At 35.4% G+C, this 27704-nt stretch overlaps 2 protein-coding genes across 2 annotated transcripts; both read left to right on the forward strand.

Moving 5' to 3' along the window:
* The first annotated feature begins 1172 nt into the window (after positions 1 to 1172).
* Positions 1173 to 2422, forward strand: LOC140508264 (proteasome subunit alpha type-7-like). Its single transcript, XM_072616068.1, has one exon. The coding sequence runs from the start codon at positions 1338 to 1340 to the stop codon at positions 2088 to 2090; it is 753 nt and encodes a 250-aa protein (XP_072472169.1). The 5' UTR covers positions 1173 to 1337; the 3' UTR covers positions 2091 to 2422.
* A 9745-nt stretch (positions 2423 to 12167) lies between these two features.
* On the forward strand, positions 12168 to 13145 carry LOC140507312 (vomeronasal type-1 receptor 4-like). Its single transcript, XM_072615427.1, has one exon. It carries the CDS (start codon positions 12168 to 12170, stop codon positions 13143 to 13145), a length of 978 nt encoding a protein of 325 aa, XP_072471528.1.
* Positions 13146 to 27704: the final 14559 nt, after the last annotated feature.

Consider the following 27704-nt stretch of genomic DNA (forward strand, 5'->3'; position numbering starts at 1 on the left):
AACCATGTGGATGCCTTCAATTTCAATCTCCTCCTTTATTTCCCAAACATTAAGTGATAGTCCCTCTTCTGGTAAAGGCACACATCTCTTCAGTGATCCCATTGTATCTGCCTTCTCCAGCATTATCCCCTCTTTCATGCTCACTTTCTTATATATGTTCAATCATTCCTTATGCTCTGGCTGATTCCTTAGTACTTCCAAACATGCCCTTTTCTCCCATAAGTAAGAAAAAAATCAACACAACACCAGCAGTAACAACAGCAAAACCTCACTTGATCTGTTCATTCCTGTTTATCTCCTCTTGCTTTTTATTCTGTGGGGCTTTGTGCTAACCTCTGTAATAAGGTTCTATATTACAGGTTGCCTCTCTTCTTAAATCTCTATAGATTGTCTTCTAATACAATCATGCAACTGAATCTGTTCTCTCCAATTTGCCCACAACTCATTAGTAACCATAATCTTCTCAATCCTCGTTGATATCTCTGCAAACTTTAACACTGTTGATCACCTTCTTTTCCTTGATATTCCTTATGTTTTCATGACTCTGATCTGTCCTGATACTCCTGCTAGCTACCTGACTGTTCATTCTCAGTCTCCTTTGTTGAATCTTCATTCAGACCATGCCTGCTAAACATTGATGTTTCACAGGCTTCTCTCTTGGACTCTCTTCTCTTCTCCCTACATAATTTTTCACTTGGTGATGTTATCAGCTTCTGCAGATTAGAGATTGTCTCTGCTGGTGATTCTCAAAGGTGCATATCCAGCCCTAACTGCTCTGATGATTTCTCAAACCACATATCCTCTACCCTATTGGGTATTTTGAATTGGATGACCTCTTGACCTCTTCAATTTACCGTGAACCCATTCTCGTTCCCTCAAAAACCTCCTATCTTCTGAACGTCCCTATTATTTTTCAGGGTACAAATATCATTGTAGTCACCTAGGCTCATCAACTAAATTCCATTCTTTATATGTACACTGTCTCAAACACACCCATCCAAACTCTCATCCGGACTAATTGGTTTTCCTTTCATTATGTCTATCCTATCCAAAGTCTTCTTTCCTCTTATGTGGACATCAGCATGGTGCAAGAACCCATGACCTCAAAATTTGACTATGACAATAATTTGCTCTAAAATCTTTTGCAGTGGATTAGCCAGAAATAGTGATTCCATAAGGCAGAAGGTGCGCTCGGGAGGCGGCTGCGGAGCTCCCTGGCCGGAGCAGCAAGCCTCCTCGCACGTGCAGTCGCCGATGGGGCGGGTCCTCCTGCTGCTCCGTTTGCCCCTGAGGCGGCGGATCATCGGCAGACGAGTCCGACTCATCATCGTGCTGGTATGGCGGCCCGTTATGATCGTGCGATCACCGTCTTCTCACCCGACGGGCACCTTTTTCAAGTGGAGTACGCGCAAGAGGCGGTAAAGAAGGGCTCGACGGCGGTTGGCATTCGAGGCACTGATATAGTTGTGTTGGGAGTAGAAAAAAAATCTGTTGCTAAACTTCAAGATGAAAGAACCGTAAGGAAGATCTGTGCCCTCGATGACCACGTCTGCATGGCTTTTGCAGGCCTAACCGCTGATGCTAGAATAGTAATTAATCAAGCCCGTGTGGAGTGCCAAAGCCATAAACTGACTGTGGAGGATCCGGTCACTGTAGAATATATAACACGTTTCATAGCAACATTAAAGCAGAAATATACTCAGAGCAACGGACGCAGACCTTTTGGCATTTCTGCTTTAATTGTGGGTTTTGATGATGATGGTATCCCAAGGTTGTATCAGACCGACCCATCTGGTACTTATCATGCTTGGAAGGCAAATGCAATAGGCCGCAGTGCTAAGACTGTTCGTGAATTTCTAGAAAAAAATTACAAAGAAGGCACTATAGCAACTGACAGCGAGGCTATCAAATTAGCAATAAGAGCACTGCTAGAAGTTGTACAGTCTGGTGGAAAAAACATTGAACTTGCCATCATAAGAAGAAACCAGCCATTGAAGATGTTTAGTGCCAAAGAAATTGAATCCCAAGTTGTGGACATAGAGAAGGAAAAGGAAGAAGCAGAGAAGAAAAAGTCAAAGAAGATGATCTAATGCTATGTTCTTGTGCCACTTGAAAAATTGATACCTTTCAGCAATTTACTAGTTTTATAGAAAGTATATTACCTAATATGTTTGCATTGTTGAGTACACAGTTTTTTGTCTGAGCTTTTGGGCCACAATTTGTACTTTTTTTTTCCATCTGCTATATAAAATTTTCAGAAAGATGATTCCAGTAATAGTTGAAAGCACTGGGATTTTATTATCCAGTCAAATTCCAAGGCTTTTGCCAGATGGGATTTTCTCTAAGCATATATTTGATATAGCAGTTTGAATTTATAGACATAAAAAAATTGTTTGAAATTAAATATTCAATAAAGTATAAACATTTTACTATCAAAAAAAAAAAAAAAAATAGTGATTCCATAAGATGAAATATCTGGAATAAACAGCACTTGTGTTACATGTATAATACTAATTCAAATTAAAAGTTGAATTTCTATATGATATCAATTGGAAAATAGATCCAAGTATGATAAAATTTGCTCTGGTATCATTTTAAGTGAAATTTATTATATCTAATTATCTGATTTATAATGTATAAAAGAGAGTGCCTAATATTACTTTGATAGTTTATTATATTAGAAATATTGCTAAAAATATGAACTCTGCTTTCCTTCTTTTGAGTTATTGATTAAATTGTTAAAAGACTTATGTAAATATGCTAGAAAAATCAATAACAGATTGGTAAATAGATTAGGGTGCCATTATTTTAAGATTTCAAGGTCTGTCCTCAGGTTGAAGTAAAAGTACACTGTTTGGGCTTTACATAAGAACTAGAAATTGTAAAGGAAAAAAATAGAAATTAATCTTTATTTTTTAAAATAATTTAATTTAGTTAAGTCTAGAATTAAGCTACTAGGCATAGGACTTTAGACCAACAGCAATAAGCTAGAGTCCTTTAATTCTTAGTAATACTGTGGTGACAATCAGGTCAAGAGTTTGTGAAGCTAGCAACATAAATATTATTTGTGTCTCAGTTGGTTAATGTTTAAAAAAAATTCTTTTGTGGTCCATATTGTAAATGCTTTAAAAAGAAGTATTACCTGACCAAAAGTTTGAATTGCTTTATCTGTTATAAACTGTGTCAAAAATAAAAATTTAAAAACAAAACAAAACAGAAGAATGTGGCATGGAGTATAAAGCTTTACATTTTATCAAACTGAACCCAAATGAGTAATGACATAAAATATATAACGCTTGTGTGCTGTGGACACACACACAGACACACATACACACACAAGAAACTTTATGATCCCATTTGCCTTGGCAAAGATACCATGGTGGCTTGCCATTATCTTCTCCAGCTCATTTTTCAGATGAGGAAACTCAGGCAAACAGACTTAAATGACTTGCCCCGGGTCACACTAGTAAGTGTCTGAGGCTAGATTTGAACCCATGAAGATGAGTCTTCCTTACTCTATCACTCTGTCCACTAGGCCACCTAGCTTTCCCCTACTCTACTACCCATCACCATAAATTAAAGAAAAATAAAACTGCTATTACAAATATGTACAGCGAAGCAACAACAACAACAAAAAATCCACATTGACCATGTCTAAAAGGAAAATAGTGTTATTCTGTGTTCTGAATCCTTCATCTCTCTATCAAGAGGACCTAAATGCAGTCCTTAATGGTCTAGATAAAGTTAAACAAAAAGTAAACAAGAAAAGAAAAGGACCTAAATAGAATTTTATAAACATTAATGGTAATGGAAACCTGGTCCTTATTTAATGGGGATTGAAAGGATTATACATATTTCAAAGTTGTAAATGGCACCTTTCTAAAAATTGACTGTATAGTAGGACATAAATAATTTCACAAGTAAATGCAGATAATCAAAAACATTAACCATATTTTATGGACCAAAATGACAACAAAAGGGCTATTGAAGAAATAACTTGTCCCTGGAAAATGGGTTGGGCAAAGATAATAAAATTTACAGTTTCATTAAAAAAAAGGAAAAAATACTTTTATTTATTTATTTATTTTTAGGGTTTGACATTCATTTCCACAAAATTTTGAGTTCCAATTTTTCTCCCCATCTCTCCCTCCCCCAACCCCATAACGCCTTACATTCTGATTACCTCTTCCCTCAATGTGCCCGCTCTTCTATCACACTGCACCCTTCCCTTATCCCTGTCTTCTCTCTTTTCTTGTAGGGCAAGATGAATTTCTATACCCCATTACCTGTATTTCTTATTTCACAGTTGTATGCAATAACAATACTCAGCATTCGTTTCTAGTACTTTGAATTCCAACTTCTCTCCCTCTCTCCTTCCCTACATATCCCCACTAAGAAGGCAAGCAATTCAATACAGGCTATATATGTGTCGTTTTGCAAAAGACTTCCATAATAATTATAATTCCTAAGACTAACTATATTGCCCTCTACCCTACCCTGTACCCCACTATTTTTCTATTCTCTCATTTGGCCTTGTCCCTTCCCAAAAGTATTTACTTCTAGTTAGTCCTTTCTCCCACTTGCCCTTCATTCTATCATCCCCCTCACACCAATTGTCCCCTTCTCCCCTATTTTTCTGTAATGTAAGATAGATTTTCATACTAAATTTAGTGAGCATGTTATTCCCTCCTTAAGCCATATTTGAAGAAAGTAAACGTCATTTTCCTCTCTCACCTGCTCCCTTTTCTCATTCATTGAAAAAGATTTTTCTTACCTATGTTATGAGTGATAGTCTGCCCCTTTCCATTTCTCCCTTTCTCCTCTCAATATTTTCTTCTCTTATCCTTTAATTTAATTTAATTTTTTATGGATATCATCTCCTCTGATTCAACTCAACTTGTACTCTCTGCGTAGATGTGTGTGTTTGTGTGTGGAGTTTCTTCTGAAGGAAGGAGGAAGAAGGAATTCCTTCTGAGTAAATGGTAAAGAAATAATTCTTGCACAAAATGGTGGTGTAATGGAGATTTAAAGCTACTGGACATTGTTTTTTTTCTAAAGGTTAAAGTGAACTAACATGTTCACTATCTGTGTACAATTCTAGGCTGTAATGATTTTCTTGATTTCTAGTAATGTATTTTATACCAAGGTGAATTTGTACTCTAGTAGAAGACAAAGGGAATAAATAGATGCTGAATAATTGTAAGACCTGGTAAACTTTGTTATTGTGGGAAGGCTTTTTGGATTTTTTTGGCCTTACTTCACTTAGAAAAACTGCATCTTCTCATCGTCACAAATAGCTTTTGACTGGGAGAGGTGGGTGGTACTAAGGAATTTGTGATTATTAGGAATTTATTTCCTTTTTATGGCACTTCTAAAATTTGTTTATGAAAGACACTTAACACCAAACTAATTTGAAAATTTCCAATTTTAAATATTTATTTTTACTTTCACGTATAATAAGAGAGGGACATCTTTCAGTTCAGAAGTTTCCAAATAATTTCCTTTATTAAAGTTTAATGATTATCGTTTTTACATCAAGATAAATTCTAAGCTAATTTTAAAGAAGATAATATTTTAAGAACTAATGCTAAAGTAAAAATTGTTTGTGTGTATATTTAGGTTAAAAAATCACCTTTGTGTGATTTGTAAAAAGCCTGATAATGTCGTATATAAGCTGTTCTCCATACACAACTTAGTTGTTTACACATCTTCTAACAAATATTTTGTTGTTTGTTGTAATCCATCTTAAAGAAAATCATTTGTGTAATGTTGAACCCAGGGATGCAAAAGCAACTATGAGTAATAATTATATTAAGATAATTTGTGATTTTTTTAGGAAGTGAGATTATAGTAAAAACTTGTTATCTAGTGTATATGATTCTTAATAACGGAATCTACCCAGAGCTAGAATTGTGTAACTACCTATTTAAGACCTTATAGTATTATAACTGATGTTTTTCTGAGTCTAACTCCACATGTGACCATAAACTAATATTGTTAAGGCATTGATCCATGACATCAGCAACCTTATGGGGTTGACATCCATGAAGAAGTGGGAAATAGGTTTAACATTTAAGTCACATGATGTAAAAATGTAGTTCTTTATTTTATTTTGAACAACTAGGTGAATAAGTACTTATCCATCTGCTATTATTAATTATATATACCAGTATATGACAAAATCCTTTAATTTCTCATAATGGTATGGAGATAATTAGGGAAATGATGCTAAGATTTGTGAAATCTGGATATAATTCTGTTATTAGTTAGGGTAATATCATAACTTTCTCAGCTTTGTATTAAGGAAAAGAATATATCCCAAATAGTTATCTCGAGAGAAGAATGTTTTATGGTCTATTTTGTAAGAGACTTAAGTTAGAACACTTTGCAGTAAGATCATGAGTGATACAAAGATGCGCAGCATCACCAAGACTATTCAATATTGTATTGGAAAACCTAGAAATAGCAATAAGAGAATAAAAAGAAATTGATGGAAGCAAAATAGGCAATGAGGTAATAAAACTATCTCTTTGCAGATGATGTGATGAAATACTTGGAAAATCCGGAAGATGAATTTAAAAAGTTGGTTGAAAGAATTCATAATTTAAGTAAAATAGGAAGATATAAAGTAAATCCACAGAAATCATCAGCATCATGAATAAAGCACTGCAATAAGAGACAGCAAAATATAAAAAATTGAAAATAATTCTAGACATTATAAAGTACTTGGGAATACATTTGAAACAACAAACTCAGGAACTATATAAATAGAATAATAATAATAAAATGCTTTATAGATATAAAATCAGATTTTAAAACTGAAGAAATATTAATTGTTCAAGTGTATGTAGGCCAATATGATTAAAAGAGAATTTTACCTAGACACATTTATATATTCAATACTATACCGATTAACTTATAAAAAACAATTTAATGAATTAGAAAAAATAATGAAATTCATTTGGAAAAGCAGAAAGTCAATAATATCAAAGGACTATTAAGAAATGTAAAGGAAGGTTTAGTATACACACACACACACACACACACACATATTTAAATACACATGTTGGGAAGACTGGAAAGCTTCATTGCAGAAGCTGGGCAGAGACTAATATCTGACACCGTTTACCAAGATAAGCTCAAAATGAATACTTCACCTATGTGTAAAGAGAGACGTTACAACAAAATTAGGAAAACATGGAACATGTTACTCATCTGACTTATGCATAGGCAAGGAATTTATGAATAAAGAAGAGGTGGAGAGCAAAGTTAGGTGTGAAATGGATGATGGCAATTACATTAAATTTAAAAGGTTTTGTATTAATTAAACAAATACAGCCAAGATCAGAAGGAAAGAAGAAAAGTGGGGGGATGATTTTTATAGGCACTTTCTCAACTAAAGATCTTATATCAAAAATATATAAAGGAATTTGTCAAATCTGTAAAACTGAGTCATTCCCCAATTGATATACGGTAAAAAGATATATAAACATGCACTTTTTAAATGAATAAATCAAAACAATTTATAGTCATATGAAAAAAGTGCCCTCACTCTTTATTAATTAGATAAATGAAAATTCAAACCGTGTTCAGATATCATTTCATATCTATCGCATTGGCTAAAATGATTGAAGGGGAAAGAGATAAATGTCGAGAAGGATATGGAACAATTGGGAAACTGGTTCATTGTTGGTGAAATTAGGAATTAATCGAATCATTTTGGAGAGCAATCTGAAATTATTCCCCAAAAATTATTAAACTGCCTATACCCAACAATACCACTACTACTTCTATTTCCAAAGATAATTAGGGGAAAAGGAAAAGAACCTAAATATTCTAACATCTTTATAGAAACTCTCTTCATAGTGACAAAGAACTAGAAATAATAGAGATGCCCATCAATTGGGGAATGGCTGAAAAAGTTGTGGTATATGATTGTAATGGAATAACACTGTGCTATAAAAAAAGATGAGCTCAATAATCTTAGAAAAACGTGAAAATATTTGCATGAAATAAGGAAGAGCAAAATGAGCAGGACTAAGAGAACATTGTATACAGTAAGCAACATTGTTTTAAGAAAAACTTGGAGTGAATAAGTTATTTTGACTACTATAAATAAACTGTGAAGCAAATATTAAGACGCTATCTACATGCAAAGAAAGAACACATAATTAGAAGTATGTATAGAATAATTTTAAATATATATGTGAATGTATGTATCTACTTATTTGGTTTTAATGATAGTCATCTCTAAGGATGATGAAAAGGGGAGGAAAATAAGAGGGAAAATTGATATGGTAATTTTATTTTAAATTTAAAAGGAATAGCAAGTTATACATCATAGATTTACAATTTCAGGTATAATCACCTTTTCATTACACTCTTATGGAAATGGTTGTGTTATTATATGTTAAAAATAAAATAAATTTTAAAAAGAGTGTTGGGCTCAATGATCCTAGAAAACCATGGAAAGACTTGCATGCAATAATGAAGAGCAAGATGAACAGACCCAGGAGACCATTGCATGCAGTAACAGCAATATCATTTTTTAAATTACATTGAGTGAATAAGTAATTTTGACCATTATAAATATACAAATTAACAATAAAAGACATACGAAGAATGATATCATCTGCATCAAGAAAGAACTGATAAAATATTCTGCATGGAACGCTTCTATATACTTATTTGTGTTTAATGACGGTCACCTCTAGAGTAGAAGGGGAAGGAAACAAAATAAAAGGAAAAAAAGTAATTTACATGAAAACGTTATTATATATTTAAAAGGAATACTAAGTTATACACAATAGATTTGCATGATCAGTTCCATAATATTCTTAATATATACCATGTTTAGAAATGTTCATTTTGTTCCATAAATTAAAAATAAGTGAATGCAAAAAAATGCCTTTAAAAGAGATTACTTTTATGAGGGGTTATTCACTTGAACATGGCTAGAAACTGATTTTGTTATAAACGATGCATATAATAAGCAGTGCTCTTAAATTATATAATTATACAATCCATCATAACACCTTTTCTTACAATTGCAGTTAATATGTAACTACCAACATACCAATGAATTTAATCCGCCTTCTTACTGAACCAGGAATCCTCCATCTCTCTAAACTTTGCTTGTACTTCACTTTTGATGCAATTAAATGGTGTCTTCTTACAGATGGATGTCCTACTGTAAATCCTGTGAAGTTCTCATTTTTCATTTAGCAGCTCCTGAATTTCCTCATCATTTTCATCAAACCAGTCTTGGTGTTTGAGAGTGTTCTGACCCAAATGAGAAAATGTAGAGTTGTACACCAGATCTCTAAAAGCTGACCACTACTTTTCTGCTCCACTGTTGCCACCTGTATGTTGACTTAACTTTACCTCCAAGTTAGCAAAGAACGGTTCACGCTCAGAGAGGAGCTTTAAGTTGACGACATTGATTCCTCTAGTAATCATTTTGCCTTGGGGGCACCACTTTTGATGAATGAGACTATTTACTTTGGAAAGGATAAGTCTATGATCAGTCAGGCACTCTTCACCATACATTGCCTTCATCACTCTCACATCTTCTCTGTCTCCTTAAAATCACATAGTCTATTAGATGCTAATGTATGCGGTAAGGTTGTATCCATGAAATTTTATTGCATTTAGGTAAATGGAAGTCAATTTGAATTCTCTAAGGAAGATTTTGAGATAACCTGGCAGGTTAAGGTACCAAATACTGACGTCCTTACTGGAACTAAACTGCTGCCAAGCATTCAAACTATGCTTCAGATAACGCACCTCCAATGGGCTGGCCATGTTGTTCGAATGCAAAATGTACTCTTGCCCAAACACTATTCTATGGAAAACTCACACAGGGCACGTGATCACATGGTGGCCACAAAAAGAGAAACAAGGACACTCTCAACTTCTCTCCCAAGAACTTTGAAATTGATTTGTGACATGGGAGACAGTGGCACAGGACTGCTCAGCATGGCATGATCACATCAGAGAATGTGCTTTGCTCTATGAGAAAAGCAGAATTTAAACAGCTCAAAGAAAATGCAGGATGCATAACCTTAGAGTATCTACCCCAAATGTTCACGTGGACAATTTGTGTGCAATCTGTGGTAGGGAATTCTGAGTTCATATTGATCTGATCAGCCATATTCACACACTGAAACTTGACTTTATCATACTGATGGCGTTTTGGTCTTCTTTGATAACAAAGAACAACAACCAATCAGTTAATATAGCAATAAATCATCCTTTTATAGAAAATATTTTGTTATTAGTTCCTTAACAGAATCTCATCTTCTTAATGGGAAAATGAATAGTGACAATATATAAAAATTGTGTTCTAACTTTTGGAGTGTATCTGAGTTTCTTGAATATATCAACATCAAAATTGGCTAACTAAAATTCTAAATTCCACAGCCTAAAATGTTCCAAATTTAGTTTTTTAGTAATAGAGACATCAGGTGTTACCTAACTTTGATTAATTGACATGCTTGTTGGGAAAATACATTCAAAATTTTATTGAAACCAATTTTGTAGGAGATTTTGAGCAGAGAAGAGAATGTCTACAAGAGACCTGAACCAGAGAAGCCAGTCAACTGGAAACTACTTTGAGACCACACTCAGACTATAGGACTACATCAGATGATGTCCCAAGAACCAGGCAGCTATGTGAGATGAGACTTCTGAGCCTTATATGCACAATTTTATTTTTTTACTCTTTGCTTTTGCCCTATGTACCATTTATCTGTAAGGTCGATTTAACAGAAAGGACTACCCCCTTCAATTTTGTCAGTGCAAATGATCCATTTCCATTTTCCCCTCATATTGTTTCCCCTTATAAGTCCATAGCTAGGAACGGTTGATCAAGTGTTTAGAATATCAGTTAGTGATTCACTGAGGAGGATTTGTCTCTCAATTGATATAAATGAGGGAAAGAGAAAAATAATTATTCCTCTCTTTAATGACTATTTACTGAATCAGGACTAAAGTTTGCCTCATTTTCTACTTTCTCCTCTAGAAATCAACCACTATGAGAAATCTTTCTCAAATGCAGTAATTGACAGTTGAAATTAAATTGTTTTATTTGCATCCCAAACACGTCCAACATTATCTGTAATATGATTTGAATTTCACAAATGCTCCTATATTAACAACTTGGGCATTTATATTTGTATTTTATATAGAATCATGATGTTATTTTACATCAATATATGAAAATACACAAAATATTATAAAATTCACTAACTTGGTAGCTTTCTCATTTATTTAAAATTAATCACCTGATCAAATTTTGGAGGTAGAGAAGAGTATTACCTTTGTTTAAAAGATATTTTATTTGGTTAAGTGGTTAGAGAAGTTTTGTGATTCCTAAAATATATTCAACTTTAGGTTTTAAACATTTCTTACAATCTTTATTTCAATAATAATGACATGAAATGAAATTTTCCCCACATTCTACCTATTAAACTTCATAATTTCTATAAGCTTAAGTTGCTAGATTATTTTTAATAAATATAAAAGTACTCTTAAATAAATAGCTAAGAAATATATTTTATAGTATATTAAAACTAGCAAATTACTTGTCATACTATCTCATTTTATCAAAAAATTAACATAAATTAGCAGCTATTATGCTGCTAAGGAGAGGCAACTGAGGATAAGAAAAGTAATGGTCTTGCCCAGGGTAACTTGATTTTCTGTGGTCATTTCTCATCTAAAACTGTTATCTTTACTGTCACATATTTATACATCATATTTTAATGATACATTTTGAAAAGATTCTTACATATCTAACCTTTTGGAATTGAACTTATGAATTCAATCTTCCAGTATCAAGGTCAAAATCTTTTTTAAAAACGGCTTAGGTTTGTAACATGGATCTTGGGTGTCATGTCTATGCTATTTGTTAATATTTCGCTAATTTTCATATTCTAGCTACGAAGGAAAAATACAAAAAATACAAACAAGCTTTAGCGGTAACCAAGCTCCCTCCGGCTGAATTGTGTAAAAAGTAAGTCCAACACAAAAACTGTCCAAGCATTCCCCAAATGAAGGTTCATTCTCTTCAATAATACCCTTCAGAAATTTCTCAGCTCTTTCATTTTCTCCTGGGACTTTTCAGTTCTGAGCACAGTTCTTCTTTCCAAGACTTGGAGGAAATCATGCTTAGTTATCTAGTGTTGGGCATTCTCTTTCTGCTTCAGATTGGAGTTGGGATTCTTGGGAATTTCTTCTTCCTTAGCCTTTACATCTCCTCTTTACTCATTGGTCACAAGCTGAGGCCCATAGAGTACATTCTTGCCCACTTAGCCTTGGCCAACTCAAAAGTGCTACTCTCTAAGGGAATCCCTCAGATGATAGTCTGTTTGGGCTTCAAAAATTTCTTGGATCCCATTTTGTGTAAATTTATTCTTTACCTTTATGCTGTGGCCCGGGGTGTTTCTCTTAATATGACCTGTCTCTTAAGTTGTTTTCAGGTCATTACCATCAGTCCCAGTAAATCCAGGTGGGCAGAACTCAGAATGCAAGCCCAAAAGTGTATTGTCCCTTCCTGCTTCGTCTGCTGGTGTTTCTACCTGTTGATAAATTTCACTTTGCTTGGGACTATGCATAACTCAAGATACTTCACTAACAATACAAAGATATGGCATCTGGGATACTGTTCAATTTTAACTCCTGCCTCTTTTAATGCTGAACTTTTTGCAATTGTCTTTTCTATGCCTGATGTCATGTGTATGGGATTTATGATCTGTTCTAGCACCTACTTAGTGTTTTTCCTGCATAGACACCATCAGCATGTCAAACATATTCATAGTCCTCATCTCTCTCCCAGAACTTTCCCTGAGAAAAGAGCCACCCATGCTGTCCTCCTTCTTGTGAGCACATATGTCTCTGTTTATTCCATTAATTCCATCTTGGCGTTGTACCTCTTTAAAATTGACAAGCATGAGCCCTGGTTTGTGGCCACCTTCGACCTCCTAGCAGCATGGTTCCCAGCCATCAGCCCTTTTGTCCTGATCTTCTCTGACTCTCAAGTCCTCAAATATTGGCATGCTCTGTGGAATCGGAGATCTTCTTGTCTCCTTTGCCACAATATCCTCAACCATACCCGTTCCCAGCATTCAGACCTAACACTATGACAAACAAGTGTTTTTCAGAAGCTGATGGGAGAGGAGCAAAGACAGTGGAATCTAAGGATTTTGAATTTAAAGCTAAAAAGGATCATTGGGATCATGTATTCAAACTCTTTCCTCTTTTAAAACAGAGCATTTGTGTCAAGATATTAAATGTCCTATTGGTGACAAAGATTGCAAGTGACACGGTCACTTCTTAAACTCATGGTCAATTCTGATTTTAAATGCATTTTTCTTTCCTTTAAACCAATAAAGACCAAAATCTCAAATAAAAATAATGGCCACTGAGCCATACGAAAGTGTCTGTGTGAGTTGCATAATAATTTTGCTGTGAAATTTAATATTGTCTGTGTTTTAGAGGCACCTCCTGGCTTAGTAGATAGAACACTGAGCCTACGGTCAGAAAGACCTGAGTTCAAGTCCAGCCTCAATGACTTCCTAGCCGTGTGATTCTGGACAAGTCCCTTAAAGTCGGATTGCCTGACAAAATGGATCAACTGGAGAATCAAATGCAAACCACTCCAATATCTTTGCCAGAAAAACCAGGGATGGAGTCATGAAGGGACAGACTTCTCCCTGAAATGACTAAAAACATCCAGAATTATTTGTTTTATTAATTTTGTTATTTTTTCCAAAATTACATTTATTTACAATACAAGTCACAATGAAGAGTGTCATGGGTCACAATGTGTTTCCCTAGCAGTGTGTTTGTCACCTCTGAATTTGAACATACAAGTGCTCATATGGAATGAATGACATTTCTCTTGTCTTTCCCTTCATCTTTAGTTTTTTGAGTTGAAAATTCTCCAGTTATTTTTAAGGGAATATACTGTACTCCATCTCAGAAAAAGAAGTGGAATAAGCCATCAATGAACTCCCTAGGAAAAAATCTCCCGGGTCCAGATTAATTCCAATATTATATAGAATATTCAGGAAAATTGCTGGAGTCCTACCAAATTCTTTTTATGAAACAAATATGGTTCTCATACCTATGCCAGGAAGACTCAAAACAGAGAAAGAAAATGATAAACCAATTCCTCTAATGAATATAGATGCAAAAATTTTAAATAAGATATTGGCAAACTAAACATAAATTAATTTTTAAAAAAGGACAAAGGAGGGCAAGTAGTATCAGTCATAAGAGAATCAAAAGACGGTACTTAAAGCATTTTTCTTTTTAATGGAAAGAAAAGAAGGAAGGTCAGAAAAACAAGATAGCTATAGAGAGATTTAAAGCTATAGATTGATCCAATTACATACTAAAAACAAATTGTACGTAAGAGATTCCTGCAGTTTCAAGGATGATCCTCTTTTTCTGTTCTACTATGTATATGCAAATACCCATTGTATTTGGTGTTAAGTTGAGAATAATCTTTTTTGTAAAATAAAGAATACAGAGTCTACCACAAAGAAAACTAAAAAAAAAAATTTAAAACATATTAGCAAAAAGAATATAGCAATTTATTATGAGAATAATACAATATGATCAGGTAGGATTTATACAAAGAATGCAGGGCTGGTACAATATTAGAAAAACTATCAGCATTACTGATCAACAATAAAACTAACAGAAACCATATGATCATCTCAATAGATGTAGGAAAAGCTTTGGACAAAATACAACACCAATTCCTATTGAAAACACTGGACAGTATAGGCATAAATGGAGCTTTACACAAAATAATAAGCAGCATCTACCTAAATCCATCAGTAAGCATTATATGCAATGGGGATAAACTAGATGCATTTCCAATAAGATCAGGGGTGAAACACGGATGTCCATTATCCCTACTGTTATTCAACATGGTCCTAGAAATCTTAGTTTTAGCAATAAGAGAAGAAAATGATATTGAAGGAATTAGACTAGACAAAGAAGAAACTAAGTTATCACTCTTTGCAGATGATATGATGATATACTTAGAGAATCCTAGACATTAAAGTAAAAAAGTACTTGAAATACTAAACAACTCTGACAAAGTTGCAGGTTGCAAAATAAACCCACATAAATCATTTGCATTTCTATATATTACAAACAAAGTCCACAAGCAAGAGATAGAAAGAGAAATCCCATTTAAAGCTAGGGTAGACACTATAAAATATCTGGAAGTCTACCTGCCAAAACAAATTCAGAGACTATATGAATACAATTACAAAACACTTTTTGCAGAAATAAAGTCAGATCTAAATAAGTGGCACAACATCAGTTGCTCATGGGTAGGTCGAGTGAATGTAATAAAAATTACAGTTCCTCCTAAATTTATTTGCTTATTCAGTGCCATACTAATCAAATTATCAGATACTTATTTTCTAGAGCTAGAAAAAATAATATCAAATTTCATCTGGAAGAACAAAAGGTACAGAATATCAAGGGAACCAATGAAAAGAAATGTTATGGAAGGTGGCCTACCTCTACCAGATCTTAAATTATATTATAAAGCAGCAATCATAAACATCACTTGGTACTCACCAATAAATCTGGGGGTAGACCAGTGGAATAGGTTAGGTACTCAAGACACAGTAGTCAATGAATATAGCAATCTACTGTTTGATAAACCCAAGGGCTTCAGTTTCTGGGATAACAATTCACTGTTTGACAAAAACTTCTGGGAAAACTGGATAACAGTGTGGCAGAAACTGGGCATAGACCAATGCCTGATGCTGTATACAAGAATAAAGTCCAAATAGGTACATGATTTAGGTATAAATGTTGATATGAACAAATTATGGGAGCAAGGAACAGTGTATTTAGCAGATTTATGGAGAATGGAAAAATTTATGACCAAACAAGAGATAGAGAACTTTATGAAGTGCGAAATGGATAAGGTTGATTACATTAAATTGAAAAGTTTTTTGCTCAAACAAACCCAATGTAACCAAGATTTGAGGGAAGAAGAAAACTGGGAAAGAATTTTTGCAACCAGTGTCTGTGATAAATGCTTCATTTCTAAAACATACAGAGAACTGAGTCAAATGTACAAGAATACAAGTTATTCCCCAGTTGATAAACAGTCAAAGGACATGAGCACACAGTTTTCAGAGGAAGAAATTCAAACTCCCTATAGTTATATCAAAAAAATATTCTAAAGCACTATTGATTAGAAAGATGCAAATCAATGCAACTCTGAGGTACCACATCACACCTATCAGATTGGCTACCATGAAAAACTGGAAGAAGATAAATATTGGAAAAGGTGTGGGAGAGTTGGGATACTAATTCATTGTTGGTGGAGCTGTGAGTTGATCCAATCATTCTGGAGAGCAATTTGGAACTATGCCCAAAGTGCTACAAAAATGTGCATATCCTTTGACCCAGCAATATTGCCTCTAGGACTGTATTCCAAAGAAATCATAAAATGGAAAAGGGTCCCATGTGTGCAAAAATACTTATAGCAGCTCTCTTTGTGGTGACCAAGAACTGGAAATCCAGAGGATGCCCCTCAGTTGGGTAATGACTAAACCACCTGTAGTATATGATTTTAATGGAATACTATTGTGCTATAAGAAATGACAAACAGGAAAACTTCAGACAGGCCTGGAAAGACTTATATGAGCTAATGCTGAGTGAAAGGAGCAGAACCAGGAGATCATTGTACACAATAACAACCACAGTGTGTGAGGAATTTTTCTGGTATACTTAGCCCTTCACCGCAATGCACAGACCTAAAACATTCCCAAAGGACTCGAGGCAAAATGCCATCCACATCCAGAGAAAGAACTATGGAATTGGAATGCAAAATGAAGCAGAATATTTTCTCTTGTGCTATTTTTTTGTTTTGTTTGGGTTTTTCTTATGGCTTCTCCCATTCATTTTAATTCATCTATGCTACATGACGAATGAGCAAATGTGTAATAAGAATGTAAGTGTAGAACCCATATAAGATTGCATGCTATCTCAGGGAGGGAGAGGAAGGGAGAGGGAGAAAATCTTAGACTTATGGAAGTGATTATAGAAAACTGAAAGCAAACAACTTAATTTTGAAAAGAAAATATGTTGCATGAAATAAGGAGATGAACATAAAAATAAGAATGTTAGAATCTAATCATGTCCACCATTTAGGAGGATCATAACATTTTTAAAGTCTTCAACTCAGCTTAGTCTCCTTTTTCTCACTTGTATAATTGTGATATCAATATTCTTTGTAATGTCTTTGCAAGTTTCTTTGGAGGCCTAAAGTTCCATATGATAATAGTCTTTGAAAAATTGAAAACACTAAGTAGGTATTCTTACCATTATAAATAATAATCACTATTATTATTCTACTTTGCTCTTCTATCTTCAATTTTTCTTGAACTTACCCATAAATCTCTTATAATTTTAGCCCTATGCCATGGAGTAGCAAGGATCATTTTCTCCAGCTTCTGACAGAGAAGAGATACTCCCCAAATGTGAAATTATATAATGCAGATAGATAGATAGATGTATATAAAATAGATTCAGATAGATATGTAGGTCTTGATATATGCTCATAGATATGTATATGTTAAATATGCATATACTTACATGTATACATACTACATGTGAGTATGAAGATAAAAATACTTATATTCATCCATTGTGAATAAATTAAAGTTAATATAACCTCTGGTTTTTTCTCTATTAATATCTAATATATTAATTCTACAATATAGCAAATGTTATTCCATAATAATTTTATAATTGTGTCTTCATTCACCTAGTTTGAGTTAACTTCAAGAATCTAACTGAACTAACTCATGCATAGCTTAGTTTCAAAGAAAAAATGTTATGTATTATTCCACTTTCCTCAAGGATATTTCACAAATATCTGTCTGTTTAACCCCACAAAATTACCATCCCCAAAATTCCCATACCAAAAAGGCATTTGACCTTTCTTGTTTTTGTGATCTAAATGGAGTTTTTAATCTTTTTCAAAGAGACAGCAAATCTGTTAGTTTGATCCCTTAGTTAAGACTACAAGGCACTGAGGGACCTTATAAAATAATTAACCTTCCTCAATTGGTCAAGAGGGGCTTGATTAACCTTACATGACTACCTCAACTGAATGTCAGCCAAATTTCTCATTACAAGCAATTGTGATATCCCCTTCTCATCCTCAAACTTATAAATGATTTTTTCCACACCTACCAAGAACCTTTCTTTATTGTGTGTTAAAGAAGAGAATCCCTTCCTTCTCTGGTGGTCACTGGCTTTGTTGGGGTTTCCAGAGCGACTTAGGTTATTAATAGTTATACACGTCACTGTTAATAAACTGACCCAGCACAGGAAACTGTACCTAAGTCTACCTTTATTGCATTTACTTGCCACACTGTCTTCATATCAATCTGTATATATTTACCTCTTTCTAATATCTACCGATGACTTATTTATATGGGCAAGGTCAAAAATGTATTTGAATAATTTGTGTACTTTTATAGGTATTTTTCCAATGTGGTAAAGAACCAAAAGCATCATTTTTAATTTTAAAAAATAACATTATCAGAAGAAAACTGAAATAACGGGGCCAAACCAAGATGACAGAGAAGAAGTTTGGACCTACTCTACTTCTCCTCCACAGCTCATAAAATATCTGTGAAAAGAAAATTACTCTAGGCACAGTGTAGCACATCCCCACCATGGCAGGGCCGTGTAGGAAGTCCCAAGCAGATTGAGGCAGCTACTTGCACTGTGGAATCTTGGGCATATCAGCCCAGGACAGGAGTCCAGCAAAAGCTAGCAGAGCCCCAGGTATCTGCAGTGGCTACTCCTGAGACTCTCAGCCTATAGATTAAATTTCTGTAAGTCACCTACATGAACTTCCAGGAGTCAAAACGGCAGAGTGATCAGTAAATGCTCTCTTTCCCCCTTCCCTTGTGGACCTTGAAAGAATCATAAAATATTTCCTCAGAAAAATCCTGGATCTGTGGGATCAATAGAAGGGGCAAACAGTCTCAGAGCATGTGAGGCTAGGAAAATTTCTACAGAGGACCCCTCTGCCTGTGGGGGAAGGGAAACAGTGTAAGACTGGAGCTGTCTCACACACCTCCACCTCAGCAAACCAGGGAAAGATCCAGAGCCCCAGGGAGATGGAGCCTCAAAACCACCAACACCAGGACTCCAGTCATGCTTCAGCACACCAGGGGAAATGGGAAGAGACTAGGGCAGCTGTCATCACCAACCACTGAGCTTGCCTATGCTCTAGCTCAGCAGAGAAGACCTCCCAGACAACCCCTCCCGCACACTTAACAAGGGCTAATTCAGAGAAATACAAAAAGACTTCACCTGGTCTCCTCTGTCTCACAGTAGCCAGCTTGGCCCCAGGTTCTTTAGCTTCTAACTGAAAGAACCAGAGGGCACAACAGATGAAGCCTCACCATCATGAATAAAAAGCAAAGTAGGAAACAAAGGTCATAGACTATTTCTATAGGGACAAGGACCAAAACAAGAATACCAAAGAGGTCAGTATTGAGACTGTACTCCTATTTGAAACTTCAAAAAAGATTATGAATTGATCACAAGCACAAGAGCACTCTTGGAAGAGCTGAAGAAGGATTTTAAAAACAAATTAGAGAAATAGAAGAAAAATTGGCCAATGATTTTAAAAGTGTGAGAAAAGAATTCCATGTAGAGAACAGCTTCATAAAAAGGAAAACTGGACAAATGGAAAAGGAAGCACAAAACCTAACTGGAAAAATTTTGACAAACAGAAAAAGAAATATAAAAACTAACTGGAGAAAATAATTCCTTAAAAGGAATAATGGGACAGATGCAAAAGTAAACTGAAGAAAACAATTTGATAAAAATTACAATGGGGCAAGTAGAAGCTAATAACTCTATGAGACATCATGAATCAGTCAAACAAAATTTAAATAAAGACAGAGAAAATGTAAAATATCTAATTGGAAAAACAACTGACCTGGAAAACAGATCCAGGAGAGACCATTTAAAAATGATGGAACTACCTGAAAGCCACGATCAAAAAAAGAACCTAGATATCATCTTTCACGAAATTATCAATGAAAACTGCCAGTCTTGATGTTTGGGAACATTCGGGTTCAGATGTTTCAGAGTAATAGCGATATTATATAATGGAGACCTGTGAATGACAGCTATTCTCAGGAATACAATGATCCAAGACAATCCCATGATGAAGCATGCTATCTGTCTCCAGAGAAACAACTAATTCTATCTAAATATAAACTGAAGCATGCTATTTTTCACTTTCTTTCTTTCTTTCATTCTTTTTTTATTCAAGTGTTCTTATGTAAAATGACTAATATAGAAATGTTTTATATGAGTACTCTTATAAAAACCATGTGAGAATACTTACCATATCAGGGAGGGGACAAGGAAAGGAAAAAGAGAGAAATAGAATTTGGAATAACATTTTTTTTTTAGAAAATGTTTTTAAAATTCTTTTAACGTGTAATTAGTGGAGAGTAAAATATGGCATGATGTTTAAAATCACCCAGAATTACGAGCTTTTCTTCTTTTGGTACATTAATGATGAAGGTCTCCAGGATTCATAAAAGTTTTCTTTGTACTCATCAATGCTCATCATGGGGGGAGCATATGCACTGATGATGGTGGTACGGAGCTTTCCTGAAAGTGGCATTCAAATGGAATGAGCTTGTTGATTACTCCTTTTAGGAGGGACACAAGCTTCACAGCACTCCCAATTACTGGGTCTCTCTAGAAAAATGTGGATGCAGCTCTGACTTCGGTAATCTGGCCTTCATTTGCCAGCCTTGTTTCACTCAGGACTGCTCTTTGGATGCTAAACATCCTGAGATGTCTCACAAGAACTATTTAGCTTCCAAGTCTACTGGATTCCATGTTGTCCATAAGCCTGCACACCTTCCACATACTAACAGTGATTGGAAACATCTTCACAAACATTTTGTCCAATTTTTGTGTGTTTCAACCACAGGGTGGGATCCCTGCTTACCATGGTAAATAGGTCAGGATTGGGTAAAGGAGTAAATTTTACAACTACTTTTTCTAGCTCCCTCCTCATGCCGGGAAGTGAGTACCTTAACAAAGTCTGCTCAGACAGCTGGAAGGTTCCTGAATCCCACAATTGCTTCATGCCAGTGAAAAGAAGACCATAGGCCTAGGTTTTCTCTGTGTAAGGTGATGACTAAAGTTCCCAGTGCAGCTACACATGCTACTTCATCACTTGCCACTCACCACAGGAATTTGAGATAAGTAAATATGGTCAAATATTAGGTGATGTCTCCTTGATTCAAGCATTTATTGGATTTAAGTGAGACAGAGTTACACTAGATTGGCAGCCTAACTCTCTCTTCCAGAGCCCTTGGATTCCAGTAGCAATACAAAAGTCAGGATGACTGGTGATGACTAGGATGCAATGGATTACCTTGGCATCTCTGATGTCTACCCAACTCTAAGTGGTCCACAGCACCTGGCTATGTCAAAAAGCATAGAACTTCAGAGCCATGGTGGAGTAACAGCATGGGCTTTCTAGAATGCTCCTGGAAAGCCACCAAATACTTGTCAAAAATGGCTCTAAACAAATTGTGGAGGTGAAGAACTCACAGAATGATGATATGAAACAAATCTCCAATCCAAGACAGCCTGGAAGGTCTCCAGAAAGTGTCTATAACACCACAGTCCAGCATAGGCTGCCCTGGCAGAGACAGAACTTGAGCAGACCTTGGGGAGACTGAATCTCTCACACCTGTGGCAGTTTCCAGGCTTCATGACACCTAAATGCTGAAGACAAATTGAAAGGTCAGTGCAAAAAGCCTATGGGACCAGTGTCTGAGAGTGGAGTGTCCTGGCCCAATCCCAGAACAACAAAGAGGGGAGGGGCCAGAGGAACCCACCACAGCTATAGTAGCAGCAGGGGCAGAGACAGTGACTGTTTCTGAAGCTCTAGGCTCACAGATTGTGAGGGGATCGAGCAGCTAACAGTACACCTCCCACACCCCCACTGGAAGCAGAGAACTACCTTGACAAAGAGCTCAGAAGTCAAGTAAATGACTAGGGAGATGAGCAAAAAGTGTAAAACTGATTTAATTACCATGCCTTGCCTGGTCTTGCCTTCCCTTACTTACCTTACTTTACATTTCCTTCCCTTCTCTTCCTTGACATTCCCTTCCAGTCAGATAGTTGTGAGTTTTTTTATTTCTATTTCCTTCCTCTTAAATGCCACATAGCCCTGCTTCTTTACCTGTTGTTTAACTGTTCAACCTGATGTATTTTTATACCAAATTATTTATGTATTTGTTAGATTCAGATAAAAATGAGGGTGCTTTTTCCTATTCCCTCATTCCTTTGTCTATCTTTATATATTATTGTCATGCACCCCAATTATAAGAAATACCAAGTGCCACATCCTTCTTTCACTAGTGTATTCCCCCTTTATCCTTCCTTTGCCTTCACCCTTAAGAGCCCTCAGAATGTAAACAATACACCCAATTCCTCTTTTCTGTTATGCATTTCCATGTCCCTCAATATTCTTTGAAGATATTGATGCTCTGAGAATGTTTTCCCTTCATAGATTATAAGAACCATATCACTGAGGGCCTGCCAATGGCACAAATTCATTTACATTCTAGGTTTTTCTCCGCTCTTGTATCTGTTCTGCAAAGTTTCTACTCACCTATCTTCTTTTCATTAGACCTCCTCTGAAGTCCTCCATTCCACTTCCAGGAAATAAGAACAAGATCGCAGACTAGACATTTTCTCTGATTCCCACGACCCCTCAAACTTCATCCAAACAGAAACTGTGCTCCCAGGATGAGGCAACTTCAGCTGGCTACGTGATTTAGGAAACCAAGAATCCAAAAGGAGGTTAAAAGTACCCAGGCACTGATGCTTACTGCCCCAATATGGCTCAATATGCTTTCTCCACCTCCATGCTATTGGTAGCAAGACCACGCTACCAGACCAAAGGATATGATACACATTTTCACCAAAACTCTGTCATGCAGCCAGTTTTCCCCTCCTTCTTTCCAATGGTGTAGATCATGGTTCCAGGCTCCAGAAGTTTTCTTGGACCTCAATAGCCAGCTTCACAAAAGCCCTTCAGGAGTAAAAGTGGGATGAGTTCTCAATCCTTACTAGTTGAATGACCTTGAACAAATTATTTATCCTCTGTTTGTCTCATTTTCTTCAACTGTAAAATGGGGATGATAAAAGTTCCTACCTTCCAGTGTTGTTTTTAGACTTTAAAGAGATAATCTTGTTAAGTGTTTAGCACACTGTCTGACACATAATATTCTCTATATAAATGCTATTGTTATCATATGTAACCTTGGTAATATTATTCATTCATACCTCCACAAAAATGTATCAGTGTTCCTGTCTTTCTACAACCCTTCCAACATTGACTATCCCTATAAATGTTATTTTTATCTCTGTCATTTTTCTCTGTGCTCTCTCTGGTCAGTATAGTCATGCAAATATTTTATTATTGGTTCGGTTGATCTTTTCTTTAACCTACACTTTTTTCCGGAAATACTAAGTATCCATATATGACTTTTATCTTTTTTTTTTACTTTTAATATTATTGTGCTGTGGTATGTAAAGTATGAATTTAACATATGTATCCTTCTATATCTATTTATAATTTCTCTGCTCCCTATCTGGAAATGAAAATAAAATTGTGACAGAATTGTTTCTTGGAATTTTTTTCTCTTCATAGTGATTCTTCTTTCATCCTGTACTGGTTCAGTTAACCTCTGGAAAATGTGTTAAAAATGGAAACAAATTACAAGTCTCATTTTATAGAGAAAATTAATATGTCTCAAAGCTATCCGATATAAAAGTAACCTATGGATAAAAATACCATTTTTACAAGACTCTCCTCATTGATAAAGAATGATTACTTAAAGTACCATGCCTGTGTGAAGTGAGGATTTAGTAAGAATTTGAGAGATCCTGATTTTATGGCTTCTAGGAAGAAGGGAAAGGTCATGTTTTTCAGACTCTAGATACATGAAGGGAGAAAATGACTGGGAGGAAACCAATATGTAGAAGAGCTGACAATTTGATATAACTTTATATTGCTTGATCTATGGTTTCCTATGCATAGTTTATCTGGTTTCTGTTGCTATTTCTTATTCATATTCGTTGTGGAACTGGCATCTGGTTGGAAGGGAGTACAGTCTTGGGCAAATAACTTGGGACAAAATTTTCCTGTTAAACAACAACAATCAGAAGAACAATCTGAACCTAAGAATTATTTCCCCTAAACTATCTTTAAGAGAGAATATAGATACAGTTCTATTCTAGCACTTCCTCTCTCTGAATAGAGCAGAATGACTGATCTCTAGTTTCAATTTCCTGTTTCCTTTAAGGAAAGGAATCAAAGTCTCCATAAAGAAGGATGGAGGAAGGTGATTCTAGTCTAGACAAATAAATTTTTGCTTCCCTGCCAGCCACATCTAGACAGATTCATGTGGACACAGATTACCTACATGGCAAAACAACTCAACATAGGAGAGAGAGAGAGAGAGACAGAGAGACAGAGAGAGACAGAGACAGAGAGAGAGAAAGAAAGAAGGAGAGAAAGAAAGAGAAAGAGAGAGATCACATTACATAAGAAATAAGACCAAAGGGATGCCAGCTTCTTTTGACGGAATTATATTATCTTCCAGAAATTAAGATTTTATCAGAGATTGAAGAAAATAGGGTCCTACTGAAGTGTGTGTTACCTTCCTACTGACAATAAAGTCCATTTTTTACTGTTGATCGTTGTAAGGAGTAAAGGAGATAAAGTGATCAGAACCTCGAAAGAGAACAGAAAAAGACAAAAGGGCACCACTACCATATATAGGATTATAAGCTTTATGCAGGAATTCAGAGGCTGCATTGGAAGGCTGAGAACTTGAATGAAAAAGAATGCTGATATAAGTCCTGGGATCCCTCAAGACATGTCCCAAAATCCAAGCCAAGTCAAGGTTACTAATGGGAGTGTCCATAATAAGGTGTTATTTCTCTTACCCCTGCTTGTGGCAGACACTCTCTTTAACAAGTGCACCTCTGGGCTCTTGGAACCCAGGAAAGTTTCTCTCCTCTTTGTGTTTAGTTGACGACTGGGATATGGTCATTCTTCATTAGTAATTGTAGGTGGGGAATTCTTAATCAGTAGAAATCCTCCAAGACATTTTCATCTGGAACAAAAGTTCACTCTTTTAGACACATCTCTTTCTCCCTTGGCAGATTAATGTCACTGGTCCTGTTCATGACATAATAATCATGACTCTGGAGGCAGATAGGCTCAGGCAATTCAGTTCTTATAACTAGGGCCCCTCTGTGCCATCACACACACACACACACACACACACACACACACACACACACACACAAAAGAGCATACTCTGGTGCAACCCCTTCCTCCATTCTAGAAGCAGACATCAATCAGGTAGCTACATTCTTATATCTCAGTTTTATATGTAGTAGCTTAAGAGCAGAAAATCTCTTCCAGGATCCAAGTAGCCTGTTGTTCAGACCTTGTCCATCTAGGGACAGGAAAAGGATCTTGAAAAGGCTGTGGAACAGGCCTTGGAACTTTTTCTTGATATCTTAGTGAATCCCTGTCTTTTTGAGATTCTCTCTCCTGCTTTATGACCTCATCATATCTCATAAGTGAAATTTCAACATCACTTGGCTAAAAAATGTTTGCAGTCAATGCTTATCTTTTAATTCCCTTTTGAGCCTCACTCAGTGTCTTTTCTTTGGTTTCTATAACAACTTTATCAACATTTTCATTACTTCTTAAGGTTGGCAGCACCATGCTCTCTCTTTTTCTAATCTGCTCTACCCACTAATTTAATCCATTAGTTTGATTCACCTTCACATTTCCCCTCTTACCTACTTTTAAGCTTTTCTTTCTTGGCAGCTACCTTTTACTTTTCCTTTTTTGGTCTTCCCCAGGTCCTTACTCCTCTAGTCTCTTTCATCCATTGATACTCTTGCTAACTCTCTTTGATCTGACATCTCTTTCAATCTTCTTTCACAGAAGCTAGAAGTAGAAGCAAATAAAAGGCTTTTGCTTTTGTCAATAATAAGTTCCATTTGCCAGGCCACCTCACATCTTTACAAGCTTCTCTATACCTTTAAACATAATTTTCCTCCTGGCAGACTTTATTTATATTGAAGAGGTTTTCTCCATCTTTTGTCACTATTTTTTCCTTTTGTGTCATTTGCATTTCTTCTAAAGGCATATGCTAAATCCCAAATCCCAAATCCATTGGCTCCCCTCTTTTGATGATGGTAAGGATTACTTATAAAAATATTGACAGATCTCTTCTGTCATTTGCCTATTTTTGTCCTTCCCATTTCAACCCTAAATGCTTTTGGTATGATATTGTTTCCTTTTGTATTTTGACAGACTAGCAATCAAATTCTTTATTTTATACTTCTTAGTCTTCATGAGACAACACTGTTTATAGTTGTCAAGCATACTTGCCAACAAATTAGTAAATATCATAAAAGAATATTTCTCTGTTCTATGATGAATCATTTAATGACAAGTACTATATTTAGGCTCTTCTGTCTTCCTGGAACGATAATTTATTTACAGCTAAAAGTTGCGTACAACAATTGCTGTAAATAGGGTTAAGTTTCGTTTGATATATTTCTAATTTTTTTCATCATTAAGTTAAACTTCGACAGCTAGGTAGCATGGTGGATTAGAGAGCTGGGCCTGGAGTCAGGAAGACCTGAGTTCAAATCCAGCCTCAGGCACTTTCTTCCTAGCAGTGTAACTGAGAAAATCATTTAACATAATTGCCTCAGTTTCCTCATCTTTAACACCACCAGGGTTCTTGTGATATGAGATAATATTTGAACAGATGATATGAGAAAATTATTTTAAAGTGTTCAGTATATAGTAAGTACTATATAAAGGTTAGCTATAATAATTATTATTATTCATTTTTTCAGAATTATTTTTGGTTGTTTATTTTCTCCCAAAATGTAAATTTATTTCTCATTTTAATTCTTTATTCTGGTTTTGGGTGAATTTTTATGTTTGCCAATTTATAAATCTGCTCCTTATTCTCTACATGTTCTTGTACAACTCACTTAACCTTTTTCAATCTCATTTTCCATTCTTCAAAAATAAAGAAACTGAACTAAATCAGGGAATATTACTTAGTTTTAGCTCCTACCTCATTTGAATTATGTAATCTTAATTCAGTCCTTACTGTAGCAGGACAATCCTTTCGCAGTTTTCTAGTTGACTAACTTTCCCACTCACTACAGTGGTATTTGTAAAACTTGTCATGACACCTCAAACATCCCATAGCTCTCCTCCTCCTCTTTCAGATGAGAATTTTGCATCTTTTTTTATTGAAAAAGAGACCAATATCCAAGAGCTTTTTCTTACCTTCGCTTTCTAATCTCAATCCACTCGAATGGCTACCATTTTTACCTCCTCCTTTATTCAGCTCATATTAAGAGGAAGGCCCTCTACATTCATAAATAGTCCCCTCTATCTTCCCCATTCTCTTACTTATGTTCAATTTTTCTTCATATTCTGGCTGTTCCCCTAGTGTCTATAAACATGTCCTCATATCCTATATGAAAACAATCAAACAAACAAAAAACATTGATAATACAACAACAGTAACAAT

The sequence above is a fragment of the Notamacropus eugenii genome, chromosome 5 (assembly GCF_028372415.1).
Source record: "Notamacropus eugenii isolate mMacEug1 chromosome 5, mMacEug1.pri_v2, whole genome shotgun sequence".
NCBI lineage: Eukaryota > Metazoa > Chordata > Mammalia > Diprotodontia > Macropodidae > Notamacropus > Notamacropus eugenii.